The sequence below is a fragment of the Elephas maximus genome, chromosome 27 (genome assembly GCF_024166365.1).
Source record: "Elephas maximus indicus isolate mEleMax1 chromosome 27, mEleMax1 primary haplotype, whole genome shotgun sequence".
Lineage (NCBI taxonomy): Eukaryota > Metazoa > Chordata > Mammalia > Proboscidea > Elephantidae > Elephas > Elephas maximus.
The window spans coordinates 13951838-13968531 of record NC_064845.1 but is presented as its reverse complement, the minus strand read 5'-3'; the positions used below and the strand labels follow the sequence as shown (position 1 = coordinate 13968531).

Sequence of the window (16694 nt, the reverse complement as noted above, 5' to 3'; positions counted from 1 at the left end):
ATATTTTAAACAAGGGCCATAAAATTAAGTAGAAATTTTTAAAAAGCAGTAGAAAAAACAGACTTGACTAAAAAATAGCATATTTGACATTTATTATACCTGAAATCTAACCACATACTAAGTTCTAACCTTTAAAATGTTTTAGAGGAAAAGACATTTTAATAGGATATTCAAATTTCATTAAGAAGTTGAAACCCAGACTTGGCACTTTTATGTGGAAAGAAATAGAAAATCCTAGGTAATTAGATAATAGACCCCCAAGGTCTGGCTTTGATACATTTCATTTTACAAATAAGCCTTGTTTTTCAGCTTCATCTGCAGTTCTATGTGACAACTGATAAGTCAGTTTTTACTTATGTGATTAATAAAACCTAGTTTGAGAAAAAAAGAATTGAATGAATCCAAGTTAAACACAGACTTTTCTATTTAAAAAAAGAAACCCACACTGATTCTATGGAAAATGTGTTTCCATCCCAGTGTAAGATGCTGGAGATCAGGCTCTCCTCATCAGCCGGCAGCAGGAGGAGCCCCAGCTCTCAGGGCAGCGACAGTCAGATTCAGTGGCGGCCTTTCTCCCCGAGCCCTCAGGACTCAACCGGCCACAAGACCCACACAGAAGTTCCTAGCAGGAGCATGGGCTTGACATGACAGGGTGTTCTAGAGACCGTGTTTTTCTTCAGCAGGGCTTCCAGGCTTGCACTGTTAATGGCACTTCCAACTCTGCCGGGCATACACAGGTCAGTTATCTGAGCGGTATGGGCTGCCTTTCCTGTCGACAGTTACAGCTACAGACATCAGCTTGTAGGATAATTTTTGTTGTTTGGAGTTAATACAGAAGCTCCTACAGAGGATGCATCCTCTCCTTGAAATGGTGTTTTTGGGGAATGGTATTTCTGGGAAGGCTAGAAGGCGGCGAGAGAGCTTGCTTGAGGTTCTCTGAAATCATTACCACATAGGCAGTCACCTATCCTACGGACACACGGCCAGCTCAACTGCTGAAGAGCCAACCAAATAGTAGTTGTCGTGATATCCTAGCCTCGTAGTTAATTCTGTGTAACCTAACTCATTTGGTCAAATATGGGTGAACAGCCTGATGAAGGAAACAGGTTGGTATGTTCAAAGAAGTGATATGGCTGCCAAGTTTTCAGGGTGGTTAACCATATGACATGTTCATATAAGGACCATTTTAAAAAAATGCTTAGAGGGAAATTAAAGGTTCTGTCTCAGTTTGGGTTCACAGGTCTCTCTCCCTGGCTCCCCCTCCCAACCCCAGACATGGATTCAAGTACCAAATATTGGGGAAGTGAAGGAAGGGAAGTACAAAAATGAGACAATGAAGAGAAGGAAGCCAGTCATGGGTAAGTTATCAGGCCAGTCATCACTCTGGGAGCTTAATCCCCCGGAACATCTCTAGGAGCCAGTATAAAACACATGTCCTAGAGGCAGCCCACCTGAGGGGCAAGGACACTGAAGTATTTATAGACCAGCTTCCCTCAATCATGCTGCAGCAAAGAGGAAGATGTCAGCCATTGGGCATCAAAGCGATAAGGGCGATGATTTATGGGGGGGTCACCCAGTGAGTTGGCAACAGAGGCTCCTGTAGTCAGCCGGTCTCTCAGCATGATACTAAGCTCAGAATACGGACAGACTGTTGTTGTTAGTCTGCTGCATTCGATACCTGTATATCTGCATGGTGGTGTCTGCCGTGGATTTTTAAGATCCTTGAGGGAATCGCCCATATTATTTATTTACTTGCTGTCTTATATATAGTACCCAACCCAATTAGATGGTTTTTGTTTGGTTTTGTTTTCTCTGAAGTGAAGTGTTATCTTTCAAACAAAAAGCAAGAATACTGACCTTCTTCAACAAGAGACAAGTACTAGTAACAGATTCAATCACCTCAAAAGTATTTTGTGAACAGTCTAAGGCTATGGAAAAGAAAGAGGCTACGTGGCTCACAAAGGAAGAGGACCCCCAACTGAACTGACCAGTCCCCCAACGTGATGAGCTGAGGCATGATCTACATACATAAAACCAGGTGACCGGCAAGACACTTGACACTTTACAGCCTAACTACAGGGGAGCCTTGCTAGAACAGCTGTCTTCAGGTATCAGTGCATGAGATTATAATTACAGCAGCTTTAAAATGAGATCTTACAGACGTTTGAATAACTACCCGGTTAGAAGATGAGATTCTCCCTATACACATTTATACTTTATAACTTTTTTATAGTGAAATCTTAGCACAAATAGTCTCAAACTATTTAAAATTTCCTTTTATATCTCTACGTGGTTTATGCAATGCCTAGCAAAATCAAGTATAAGTACATACCCTTTTTAGCAGCTGCTGTTTTACTTGGAACTTTATCTGTTTGTTTCAGACCAAATGATGGTGAAAACACAGAGGCAGAATCTTCTTCATTACTGTCAAATTTAGCCGAATCTAGAAATTACAAAGCTTTTTTCAGTAAGGAAATTCTATAAAGACCTTTTTTTTTTTTAATTGTGCTTTAAGTGAAAGTTTACAAATCAAGTCAGTCTCTCATACAAAAAGTTATACACACCTTGCTATGTTCTCCTAGCTGCTCTCCCCCTAATGTGATAGCACACTCCTCCTCTCCACCCTGTATTCCCCGTGTCCATTCAACCAGCTGGCGTCCTCCTCGGCCTTCTCCTCTCGCCTCCAGACAGAAGTTGCCCACATAGTCTCATGTGTCTACTTGAGCCAGGAAGCTCACTCCTCACCAATATCATTATCTATCTTAGAGTCCAGTCCAATCCCTGTCTGAAGAGTTGGCTTTGGGAATGGTTCCAGTCTTTGGCTAACAAAGGGTTTGGGGACCATGACCTCCAGGGCCCCTCTAGTCTCAGTCAGACCATTAAGCCTGGCCTTTTTGCGAGAATTTGAGATCTGCATCCCACTGGTCTCCTGATTCATCAGGGATTCTCCGTTGTGTTCCCTGTCAGGGCAGTGATCAGTGGTAGCCGGGCACGATCTAGTTCTTCTGGTCTCAGGCTGATGGAGTCTCTGGTTTATGTGGCCCTTTCTGTCTCTTGGGCTCATCTTTACCACATGTCTTTGGTGTCCTTCATTCTCCTAAAAAGACCTCTTAAGAGCTAGGCGCTGAGTCTTTTAACTGATTACTTTTCTTTAGCTAAATAATTGATCTTATAAATTTCTATTTTGTTGTTATATAATCCACACTATACAAACACATAAATGTAAAAAATATATCAATGTTATACTTCGAAAAATAATTCTGTTACAAAACAATACGGAAATGCACAAAGTAAGAACATTTTTAATAGTCCCAGGTGCTAATCATTTAAAATATTAACTGGCCAATTGAAAAATAAATATGATGATTTATATCTAAAATCTCACTGTGATTATCTATTAGTATCTTCACATCTAACTGTATTGCAGGAATATCACTAATGTTCAAATCTAAAAGAATTATAAGCATTCATATTTTAAATCACTGAAGATTAATTTAAAAGGCATGCAGGCTTACCTTCAGTTTACTTTTGCCTCATACTAGTTTAATCAATATCTACCCCACTTTCTCCCTTCTCCCTCCCTCCCTTCTCTCAGTAAAACCGAGGAACTTTTAAAAATGGGTAACTGGATGCAAGCAATATTTTTACATAAATGTTTTGCCATAATCAAAAATATATACCTGTGTCTATTTATCTAGAGCATGTACCAGATCTATGTGTATATGTATATATATATATATATATATATATTTTTTTTTTAATGGAAAACAAAATAATCCATTAAGTCTAACCAGACCTAAAAATTCCATACAAAAAATACAGGGAATAAAAAATAGACATCCTGATTAAATTTGCTCCATTTAAAGTTTTAGTTTTTCAGCTACTAGGCTTTAGGAAAACAAATTTGCACCTATATTGGTACCGTCATAGGTTTAAAACAACTGTCATGCATTTACATTGCCATAAAAATCAAATTTCAATCTCTCCCAGTTTCTCTATTTCTTTTCTTTCATTAAAGAACTACATATACACACAGCATACAGAACACACATACACACACAAGCAGCTGCCTATCCACCTAAAGTCTTCCATAAAGCCTGTTTTGGCCTCTCCTTCTCACCTTGAGCAAAATGGACAAGGAAGGTAAGTTCGCTACTCATAAAAAATCTGCACGTAAATCGTGATCTAATGATTTATCCCATTGTATCTCCTCCATTAAAACCCAACAATAACACAGTCATCAACAAAAAGATTAAATAAGCATACCGTCTTCTGACTTCTGAGAGTATGAAGGAAATGAGAAAAGGTTCCCAAAATCCTGACTTTTTTTGTCATGCGAAGGCTTCCTATTAGAAAGAAAAATAAGTACCACAAAAAGGATATAATTTAAATATCTGGTTTAACCCTGATAAATTATATATTACATTGCACAATCATAATCACAGAATACAACTGTGATTATTTCTCTGTTAAAGACACACCCAAACTCTTTTTCCCTTTTGTGCACGTGTGCATACATACACGGAAACCAAGTGTTCACACATGCACACACACATAAATACCAGACAATCCAGTGATTTTTTTTTTTTTAGCATAAAAGAAGAATGGAAATTGAGCAAAGGTTTAAAGTTATTCAAAATACCATTAAACTAAATTTTACGGTTGGTAGAAATGATCATTCCAGAATTTAACACTGGCAAATTACTGGCAAAAATCCAAGAAGAAAGAAAGTCCCCAACACAGTAGATAATAATTCTATTTCTGATAGTCTGTAACTGGACTACAGGTAGGTAATTACCACCAAATCTGGTCCATGGCAATTATAATGTGCAGGAAAATACTTTTTTAAAAAATCTGAAATATTTCACAAATCTCACTGCAATGCAGTGGGATCACTTTTATATGGCCTTTTTCACCATGGCCTTGTAATTCCCACCAATAACTGGGTGGAACTATGCAAATAAGGTGGTTGTGGCCCACCACAGGGATGGACAGCTTGTTAATAATACAAATAAGGTGCATTGCACCCTTGTGGAGGTGGAACCATACCAATAAGGTGTATGGAACCCTAACGAGGGGATTGGCCAGTTTTGCCAGCCCACTAGGCTTAAAATAAGCCATCTCAGAGGCAGAAAGGAGAGACCTCACAACCACCAAGAAGAAGAGACTGGAGTAGAGTGCATCCTTTGGACCCAGGGTCCCTGCACTGAGAACTCCTAGACCCAAGAAACAGAGAGCTGTAACACCAGAGATGGCAAGAAGTGATTGCAGAAAAACAGTGGCAGCAGAACCAGGAGACCGGTGCAAGATGGTGCAGTGGGCTTCCCAGTCCACAGAGCAAGGCAGTTACGTAGGGTGTGCCAACCCACAGAGCAAGAGAGCTGAGTGCCTTCAAGCAGGAGGCTTCCTGGTGGAGTGGGGTGCCTCTGGGCGCTTGTTGGTGTAGCTAAGTTTGCCAACCCACAGAGCGAGAGAGCTGAGTGCCTCACACAGACGCTTACCAGTGGAGCGGAGTGCCTCTGAGCACTTACCAACAAAACTAAAGAGCTCTGTAACACTTGCCCGAGTAAGGCAGCAGCGAGGCCAAGAGAAATCAAGGGGCAGAGGGCCAGAGAGTGACCTGCCTACGGGCACAGCTGAGAAGAGACTGTACTGATCGAATAACTTTATCCTGAGTCATTCCCGATTCTGCATTGTAACCTGTCACTTCCTTAATAAACCCCGTAATAGTGGGTATAGTCTGTGAGTTCTCTGTGACCATTGCCGTGAATTACAGAACCCAACAGAAAAGTAGAAAATGCTGTGAGAGGTATGGCTGGTGTCAGAACTGGTAAACAGTTTAGAGAGAGGAGGTATGTCTGGCCTGTAACTTACAAGAATCAGCCTTGGGCTGGTGTTGATGTTTATCCTCCCCACTCCTGAAGCTAGGTGAGGGCTGACACCACACTGCCATTTTTACACCCATCTTTGTATTCATATTCATTAGAAAAAAAAAAAAAAAACAACCAAACCATTGCCGTTGACTTGATTCTGACTCATAGTGACCCTAAATCAATCAAGGCCAAAGCTAAGAGAGAAACGTAAACCTCTCAATGCTAAAGATTCAGTAACTTTTCTCTAAACTAGGTGTTGTCAAACTATGTTCTGTGGGTCTGCTGCCTATTTTTATAAAGTTTTAATGGAACACAACTGCACTCATGCTCACATATTGTTTATGGCTCTCACGCTACCATGGCAGAGTTGAGTAACAGTAACAGAGATGGCCTGCAAAGCCTGAAATATTTACTGTGTAGCCTTTATGGAAAAAGTTTGCCAATCTCTGCTTATAATCTATAGCAACAGTCATGGAAACAGCTGTCAATAACTAGTAAGATTTATTTCCTCATGGGGAGGGCCTTACTTAGTAACATTTAGGAACTCACTAGAAAGAAGGTCTCTGACAGACATCTACAACCAACTGCACCATGTAAGTGAGCGACAGTTGCCTCAGGACTTACTCTGGGGTAGCTTTTGGTTTGCCCGGTGAGAATGTATACTCATCTTTATCTAAGCCGTCTGAAGGAACGAATTCATCTTCTCCATCATTTGTTATGGGGGATGCTTTAACTTTCAACTCCTCTAAATCATTATTGTCATCATCATCATCAGCATCATCATCCTCCTCTTCTGAGAAATCAAAAGTGTACTTAGGTCTTTCGGCTAGGAGAAAGGTAAATATGAACATCAGACTCAAATTCTAGCTTTATCCACATGAAATATCATTACTGATAACGCATCTGAGAAATACTCTATCTCTAAAAATACATAAGAGGAAAAAAAAACCATTTAGAGAATAAAAGGCAACAACTTTGGCCTCATTTATTTTGATGCTGTTCACATCCGTCTTAGACTCTGGACACAGTGGGGCAAGGCTGTGTATGTCAGGAGAACATAAACTGACAGGCTCGACAGGTCTGGGCGTTGCTTCTCACACTGCTCAGAGCTGACGGGCAGTGCAGTCATTATGGCCATACCTCACACGGCCACCGCACAAATGACTGCTAATGTAAGAGTTCCCATTTATGCAATTACAAAAGACAAATTTTACAGTTTTTAACAATTTTAAAATGGTTCTCTTAACCTCTTGAATAAAAACTTCTAGCTTCTCTTCAGGGCTAGTTTTACTATGAAATAACAAAGACAGTAATTTTTAAGAACAATGAGGAAAAACAGAAGACATAAACCCTTAGTATATTAGTAAAACAATAATATGCTGCACAAAAAGGTACTAATTATGGGAAAAGGCACGTTGGTATAATGCAACTAAATTTTATCATAGTTCTAGCATGTATTATGAAATACAACTTAAAAATCATTCAGATGTTTCATTTTTGATGTATGGAAAAGGCCTAAATACAATTTTGAAGCATTTAATAAATTTTCACATAACTTAAGTTACTCATTGGTATAGATTAAACTGTGTCCCCCCAAAATATGTGTTGTAAATCCTAACCCCTAAACTTGTGGATGCAATTCCCTTTGGGAACAGGGCTTTCGTTGTTATGTTAACGAGGCTATATCCGTGCAGGCTGGGTCTTAAGCCAATCACTTCTGAGATATAAAAAGAGCAGATCAGGTACAGAAGGAAGCAAGCCAAGCACAGATGGGGAAACAGATGCCAGGCCACATGAAAATCACCACGGAACTGAGGAACACAAGCTGAGAAACAGACAAGGACCTTCCCCAAGAGCTGACAGAACAAGAAAGCCTTCCCCTAGAGCTGCTGCCCTGAATTCAGACTTCTAGCCTCCTGTGAGAAAATAAAATTGTTTGTTAGAGCCACACATTTGCAGTATTTCTGTTATAGCAGCACTAAACAACTAAGACTCATGTAAAATACTCACCTATTTACACTCTATATATACATTAGGAAAAGAAATTAAATCATTTGGTGAATACAGAGCCAACGGATTTGGGGCCTGATAGATAATTAAAACTGTATGCCCCAGAGGTAAAACATCTGTGATGTTCTATCAGTCATTTTAAATAAATTAGGATTTAATAAAAACTTTGAGAAGAATATATAAAATAGGGAACTCATACATTTTTAATTATTTGAAGACTTCAAGTTAAGGAATATTCAGACAGGATCAAATGACATGCTTAACATGCAATACATAATCGCAAAATGGGGTTCTGCAGCCTAACTTCCCACTGCAATTGTCTAAAAGAGAACCATGGGCAGGGAACCAAACACCTAAAGTAGGACATTGTTCACAACTGAGGTAGAAAACAAGACAAAAACACAACTACAGAACACTTCTAGTGCACTCATCCCTGCTGGTGTACAACCAAGTACATCTTGCCAACCATCTTCATACCAGGAAAGGAATAGAACCCAAACTTTATAATAAAAATCAAAAAGAAAACATGGTTCCCTTCAGAGAAATTTGTTTTATGTCCAACTTCGCTAGAACAAATTTTGAGGGGCTTTTTTTTTTTTGGTCTCTTCATGAACAGAAACTTCTGAAATATTAATGGCTGAGTACTGTCGCTAACATCGATAATACTAACAGTATAAACTTGTTTGAGTAAAAATAACTCGGACAAACTATAACATGCAAGAAAAATAAAATGTATCATAATACCAGCCGCTCTCCTAAGCAAAGAATCTCTTGGAATAACCACAGGCTCTGTTTCTTCCAAGTCACTTTCTGACTTGGACTCATCGTCTGACCAAGGATTTCTTTTCTTTACTTTCTTTGTATTGGATTTCCCAGCTGATGCAGGTGTTCTTCTCACCCTGGTACCTAAAAACAAAAGAATGGCAATAAGATACATATCAATACTTATACAAATGTCACTGGTAAAAATTAAACTGTCATAATGAAAAGTTCATTATAAGATAAATGTTCGTGAAAATTGAAGGCCTTACTTCAACTACTAGAAAAAAAACACAATCAAAAGAATCTAGCAATACCCTCTACATATAGCTTTTCTCACAATAAGAAAAAAAACTTTATAGCAATTCCTCACCAGGCTCCTTTTTCTCTCTTTTGGGTTTGGGACCTTTATTTATAGGAGCTGACGGAGTCAGTGCCTCTTCTCCTGTCCCTTCTACTGGTGTTCCACTGAATTCTTCATCAAATTCCACTTTTACAGCTGTAGTATCCAGGTCACCCTACACATTAAAAAGAAAACCAAAATAAGTAAAAATTATCACCACATATTTTTGAAATGTATTTCTAGCTATCAGCTTCTTCTATAAATTAAAAAAAAAAAAAAAACTGATCAGGTCACGTTTTACTTCATCTGTGGCAAATGATAGTGTTCACAACTGTAATCTTCTGGTATACTCAACAGGGTGACAGCTACTGAGAAGCAATCATAAAAAAAGGGGGGCAGCTGTTGAATGTCAAAGGGGCTTTCAGACCAATAGCTAAGTACACTAAAAGGTACCTGTGAAGTAAGTCCCTATGGCTCAGGCCTCTGAATAGTAGGAAAAATCTTCAGACTGCTGAAGGAAAATAAACACCACATGTCATGCACTGCTTGACACTGTAAGACAAAGCTCTTTGACGCTGTTGTTAGTTGCACTGAATCAATTCTGACTCATGACAACTCCAAGTATGCCAAGTAGAACTGCTCCATAGGGTTTTAACGTTACGACTTTTTGAAAGCAGATTGCTAAGCCTGTCTTCCACAGCACCTATGGAGGGTTCGAACCACCAACCTTTTTGGCTGGTAGTTGAGCCACTTAACCATTTGCACCCGAAGTCGCTGTACTGGACAAAGATGTGGCAGTCTGCTTCTGTGAAGATTACAGCCTTGGAAACCCCATGAGGCAAGTTCTACTCTGTCCTGTACAGCTGCTGTGAGTTACAATCGACTCGCCAGCAACCAGGGGGTGGATTTTGGAATTACTTAGTAGGAAGGCAATAGGATTTAGTTACTGACTAAATAAGAAAACCCCCAGGTTTTTGGCTTGTTAGTGATGGCTGATAGTGCCATTAACTGAGATAAGGCACAGAGGCGGAAGAGCAGGTTTGGAAATTAGGATAAGGAGTCTGGTTTCAGACACGCTGAGTTTGAGGAGCTTTGGACATTCGGATGGCTCTAAGAGCCTGGCACTCCTGAGAAGAGTATCCTTTAGGGACATGGATCTGGAAGTCATCAGTGTGAGTACAAGAAGCTCTGGGCACAGATGTGATTGCTCAAGAGACTCAGTAAGGTGAAGAAAAGAGGGCTGAGAACTAAACCTGAGAAACATCATCTGAAAGGCCATTTTCCTGAGGAGAAGGCAAGCGTGTCCGTGTAAATGAACCTGAGCCTGCTGAGAGCCTGGTAGGAGGGAGCAGTACAGACCTCGTTTACTACAACAGTGGAGGAAAATGCTTTCTCCGGTATCAAGAGACTCCTACGCTTCAGATATTAGCTCTGTACAGAGAACTCTCCAACTTCTAACACCAGTTCTTAGGCTCATTTCCCACATTCCAATTCTGTTGGACATAAACCAAAATAAGCCAGCTGCCCACGATTCAGTTCTAACTCATGACAACCCCACCTGTGTCAGAGTAGAATTGTGCTCCGTAGTGTTTTTGACGGCTAATTTTTTGGAAGTAGAATCAGTAGATTGCCAGGCCTTTCTTCCAAGGCACCTGTGGATGGACTCACACCACCAACTTTTTGATTAGCAGCTGAGCACACTGACCATTTGTACCACCCAGGGACTCCCTGTTGGACACAGCTGCCTATACAGTCCCTGAGTTTCTAAAATCAACCCATCTAGAAAAACTAGCCTCTCTATTGCCTCTAAGACAATCATGCATCCCGATTCCTCAGCTCTGAACAGTATGTCCAATGCTTCCTCCTTCTGGCTAACTCCTGCTCACCCTATTCTAGAACAGGTAAGTGTTATACTTTTCAAAAAACAGCACCTATCAGTGCAAATTATATAGGATGTACTTAATAATTTGTTAACTAAGGGCAAAAACAAATGAACAGTAAAAGACAACAGCTTACTTTAAAAGCCAAATAGCAAGAAGGATAAATATTGTACAATCTCACTCGTATGAAACATCTAAAATAGGCAAAGGGTATAGCGACCTGTGTGTTATTAGTGGTTCCCAGGAGAGGCTCAAGGGAAGGAGAGTGGGGGAGTCATTTTTCAGGACGTATTGAGTTTCTGTTTATGGCAATGGAAAATTTGGCAAAGGATATTTGTGACGGCTGAACAATATGATTAATGTAACTGAAGTCAACCATCTGTACACGTGAAAATGATAAATTGGCAAATGTGTATTATATGTATTCTTACATTAAAAAAAAAAGTCTGACAGACCCTTCTCCCCTTTAAGACTTCCTTAACTTGTCATGATATAGAACCAAAGTTTATTATTTTAAAGTTGACATGCTCTTTTTTTGTTGTGCTTGTTCCGTGATTTTAGTTTAAAATGACGCTGGGTGAATTATTTCTATTTCTTGTTTTAAAAGCTGAATCAGGAAAGCAGCTCTTTACATATATGTGGCCTTGACCAATATGCTTTCCTTCTACAGATCAACTACTTTCATAGAACGATTTCCTATTATAATTCAAATAGTACTAGAAACAAAATAAAACATGATTTACACACACAGGAAAATTAAAATATATATATATACATCATTGTGGTTTACCAAAGAGCTAAAACAAGAGACATCATACCTTCTTCTTCTTCAGCAACTTTTTGCTGGCATCTGCCTTCATAGCAGTAATCTCAGGAACTATTCTTCTGCCGTAAGGTGAAGGCATTGTCTCTTCCAACTGAAGTTTCTTCACTTTAGGTTTGCCAACTTTACCTTTTATTGCTTTTCCAGACATCCCAGCCAGAATATCTTCTCGTTCTTGCGCTTCCACTTTCTGAAGCCAATTTATAAGGAGGAGGGGAAACATAAACAACTTTAGGAAAGGCAATCACTGGTACGTAAGAAACTGAAACTCATTTTACTCACTAAAAGATTAAGTTTTCATTTCAACTGATTTAATCCAACATAAAGTAAAGTAAGGGAGGCAGGGAAAGAATCCTAAGTCAGAAGGGCTGTCCCGATTTTGTCTAGCTAGCTTCTCAGCTGCGACACGAGCAGGCAGTAACTAAATGATTTATATGGCCCCTTCGAATCCCAGAATCCTATGGCGTATTATGGAATCAAGACCTCTGATGACATGGTATAATCAGAGTTCTGGTAAATCACACACGAAATGCGGTGATGTTAACAAGTATGAAGTTATTCTTCTCTGTTGCCTTAACCATAATTGAAAAATATGGGGAAAATCATTCAAAATGTAAATTAAACTCAGAAAGTATGAAAAATAAAAGTACCCACAGTTAGATAGAACTTAAGAGGTTCAGTGTAGCAATAAATGAGAATATAATCATGAGTAATGTTAAAGATTCTACATTTACAAAATTATTCCTCTAAATAATTAGCAGGCTTCCAAAGGTACAAGAGAAAACGACATCTTTAGTACCACTTTAAAGATACATAAAGAAATCTTTTTGTGTAATAGCTTAATAAAAATAACGTAAGCTTTGAAAGCAGACAGAGCTGGAAGTCAATCTTGGCACTTCCACTTACAAGTTATGTATCCTTGGGAAATACAGTTATAATTTACTGAGCACTCACTACATATGTTAGGCACTAAACATCCTCCGCTCTCCGTTTTATGGATAAGGAAGCAAGCTCTGAGAAGATGAGTAATCGCTCTTAACCAGGGCGATACCCGGCCTCTCTAAGCAAGTTACTTCATCGCACTACCTTCAGGGTCCTCATCTGTATAACAGGTCAGTAATAGCCTCTCTCACGTGGGGTGGTGGTAGGCTCCCTCTTAGGATACATATAAAGCAGAGCCAGCTCATATTAGATATTCACGTAATGGTATCGTTAGATTTTAAATTACAGAGACAGAAGTTTAAGTCTAAATCTTTTTAGATTGATTCATTTTAATATTTGCCCCCAAAGACGTAAGAACATATACACACGCACACACACACACCACACATACATGCTCTTACCTCTTTGAGGGAAAATATTAAAATGAATCAATTAGCTAACTTAGAAGTCAGTTAAGAAGTTTTAACTAATTACAAATATTAGAATTTAGTTTCTTCTAAATTTCAACCCCAAAGCTTTTACATTCATCCGCGCCAGAAAAACTTTTCTTTTTAACTTCATATGGTGAGAAGCTTAATTCTTATAAACACATTAACCCTTACTGAGTTAAAAGCACTGAGATCAATTTAAAAATACTTTCCATTCTTGTTTCATAAATATTATTTTTATCAGCAGATTTTAATGCAGACATAACCTACATCTAGTTCTTCAATGAATGCTGCCAAATCTTCTCTCCAAAGATCTGAAGGAGATTTTCTTTTCACATCACTGACCTCTCGTCCCTACATAAAAAAGTAGTACAGTTTAAACAGTCAGTAATTTTTAAATGTATGGAGAGTAAATCAAAACACTTAAGTTTGGAGAAAGAGAAACAAGGATATAAACAATACGAAAAGAGCTCCAAATGATCTATCCCACAAGCTCATACTTTTGTATCTCTCTGTTTAATCAGTTCTTCAACTTTTTCCTTAGTAAGAGACCACAGAGACATATTTAAAAGATAGTTAAAATCAGGGCCTGCAGGAGTTCCTGAATCCGAGGAACTGTCATCATGCTGGTTTTGTGTGTCTTCCTCTTCCGCTGCCTGTAAAACATAAACTTTATATTACAGTCCTGTACAGTATCAAATCAATATTGAATCTTATTGACTACAGAATTAAAAGTCTACAGATGCTACATTCTTAATGCTACATCTTCAGGGGTTATTTTAGGTTATCTGCAAGATTACCTATAAAAACATATTTCCAGTAAAAGGTTCAAATTTTCTAAAGACGCACAATAAAATCTTTAAGAGGAATGGTATATATTCAGGCCCTATTTATCTAGGAATCTGATGAAAAATTAACTGCTTTGTTCAGGCACTGAATCATAAGATAAGAACACTTCATATCTAATAATTAATGGAGTAGAACTAATGTTTTCCCATTGTACCTTATCAGATTTTTGTTATCGGTGAGTGAATGAACAATTCAAAACCCAAAATAGATTATCACCGATGAGGACCGTTTTGCAGTTGTAATGAATATGCTAAGGTACATTCACTCACTAAGGAGTCAATAAAAATTCTCTAAAGCAAGATCACGCATGCGAGAATTCAGAAAAACTCCACTTAAGAATTTAAGAGTTGGTGGGTTTGATTAAGAATTGTCAGGGCTATTTAACAATCTTACTCGTAAGGTCTTTCTTCATAGAAACAGCTCCAATAAAAAAATCCTCACATGCTAATAATAAATTTCAAAATGTGATGAATTTAATAAAATTTATTATAGGTGGCATCATTTTAAAAATTTTAAAAATAACAACAGCCATTAAATTAAAATTGTATGGAAGTTATTTAAGGCACTCAGATAATTAAAAATGTCTGAGATAACCATGACACTCCACTTTATATAAAGCAAAATGGTAACCAAAAAAGAAAGAACTTATAATTTAATTAAAAATTTTAAGTAAAATGATGTATATATACAAAGTACAATTTAAATGTATCTGAAAAATAAAGTACAAATAAAAATTGCAACGCAAGATGCTTCGTTACAGAAACAAAATTATAAATTCAACACGCAACATAAGCCAAATAAGGAACGCTGTTGTTGAGTTGATTGATGTTTAATAAGCACATAGCTAACTCGCAAATTAATAATTCTACAGTTTTAAAAAACTCTTATGTTGTTGGACTACTATTAAAATATTACTAGCGTGTCATAAAATCCTATCTGGACTCATGTTTTAAAAGTCTATTTTGATCTAGGTTTTAATCGCACTCAAAGTATTGTTAGTGAGTGTTTGATGACTGTGCGTATCGTTCACTGTTAACAGGGAGTATGACTTGGAACACTTTCAGAAATAAAAAATAAACTTTTAAAGTCCCAATGATAGAATTCTATTATTTAATTATCTACTTTATAATTCTAACTCTTGTCTCCAACTATATATAACAGGACTCTCTTACAGGAGGATTCTCCTCTGTTCTCTGAGCCTCACGGTGTGCACACGGCCAGAGCACCGAGCAATGTTACTGGTGAGGATACAGCTAGAGGAAGCAAGCACTAGGTTTTACACGGGACGTCTATTTCCACGAGAAAGGCATTCTCAAGCCCTACCCACATTCATCTTTTACAACTTAAGCATTAAATTCATTAGCTTACTAGTTTTTTGTTTTTTAAGTTATAGTTTAAATCAATAGTGATACAGAAAGCTAAGTAGTGTCTAAACAATCTGGGACTTAAGAGTATAATAAAACACAGTAAGAGAAAAACAAAGTGCTTGGATCATCTCAATTCTGAACGTTCACCTTCTCCTACCCCATTTTCCTCAATTAAATGATGAATAAGCCTATTATCTGAATAGGTAAGTGTTACACTATATAATTTATTCTAGTTTTACTCACTTTATGACATTCTATTAACTTCAAAATTGGAAAAAAGTTTAAATAATGTAAACAAAAACATTTCAATGTAATTTGAGGAAAAATATGAAAATATTATGACTGAGAACTCAAGTATAACAAAGCTTAAAGTTTCAGTTCAAGTTATGTCACATAATCATAAATGTATTTTAAAAGACAGTAATTTTATCAGTATCAATATACAGAAAGAATCTAAGTATAAAAAAATCATTTCAAATTTTCTTCCTTTTCTACATTTGTGTTCTCAATCACAATATTACATTTAATTTTTTTTTCTTTTAATTATATACAAAAGCAAGAAACTAATGTCATTTGAGGGTAATCTCAAAGTTTCAACATTCCATTTACTCAATTAATATTACTACTTTATGATCTGAAACGGACAACTTAATTAAGAAAACATCAGACTTTTAACTGAAGTCCCAAGGTTTAAATCTCTGGCCAGAGTTCTAAGCACAGGGCAGAAGACATACTTAGTGCTTGGTAAATACTGTAACACTGGCCATTTCATCTCTAGTGTGCCTAGGGTAAACCAAAACCAGATCAAGTGAGTGGTGACCATAGACTGAACAGTGTGGAACGACTCAGTGCTACCAGTCTGGTTCCCAGATAGCATACATGCACCTCACAAAAACCACCACCACAACTGACACCCTTTAATGGCAGGCTCAGAAAAAAGGCCAAAGAGACTGAGCTACCTTCTCACACCTGGAGTCATTTCTCCAGGCCCTGGTTCAGTCACACTGGCAAAGTGCTTTGTGGTGGGTGTGCACTGCAAATTCCTGCACTGTATCTGTTCTGTGGATAAACAGAAGACTTCAGTCTCCAAGGCAGACAACTCGGCACCTTTAGCAGTACTAAATTTAAAATTCAGGGGTAGGGTTTTTTGTTTGTTTTGGAAGAAGTTTAAAAGCTTCTCTGAATGTCTTTTTCTGCGAATGATTACCTTTTCTTGTGCTTCTTTCCAGGCTTTCACTGGGTCAGATTCATAACCTCTCTGGACTAACATTTGAATCAAATCTCTCTTTGACCTATTCTCTATGTGAGGGAAAAATAAAGTTAGGGTCAAGAAAAGAGATTCAATTTGTATTTGTTTATATTCTACTGACAAAAATGTCTTCTATTAATAAAGTTTTTTTTTTTCCATTTTAACTAATAT

The 16694-nt window shown here is 37.8% G+C and overlaps 1 protein-coding gene across 2 annotated transcripts in view; it reads right to left on the bottom strand.

Annotated features, from left to right (window-relative positions):
• The window catches only part of TOP2B (DNA topoisomerase II beta), a 72110-nt gene that overhangs the window by 3337 nt on the left and 52079 nt on the right, over positions 1 to 16694 (bottom strand). For both annotated transcript variants that reach the window (XM_049870927.1, XM_049870928.1), the window contains exons 25-33: positions 16482 to 16573; positions 13559 to 13714; positions 13329 to 13412; positions 11684 to 11878; positions 9016 to 9160; positions 8628 to 8789; positions 6498 to 6699; positions 4267 to 4346; positions 2333 to 2443 (exon numbers count right to left, since the gene is read on the bottom strand). In XM_049870927.1, the coding sequence (XP_049726884.1) occupies positions 2333 to 2443; positions 4267 to 4346; positions 6498 to 6699; positions 8628 to 8789; positions 9016 to 9160; positions 11684 to 11878; positions 13329 to 13412; positions 13559 to 13714; positions 16482 to 16573 (1227 nt within the window). The remainder of the gene's footprint in view (positions 1 to 2332; positions 2444 to 4266; positions 4347 to 6497; positions 6700 to 8627; positions 8790 to 9015; positions 9161 to 11683; positions 11879 to 13328; positions 13413 to 13558; positions 13715 to 16481; positions 16574 to 16694) is intronic.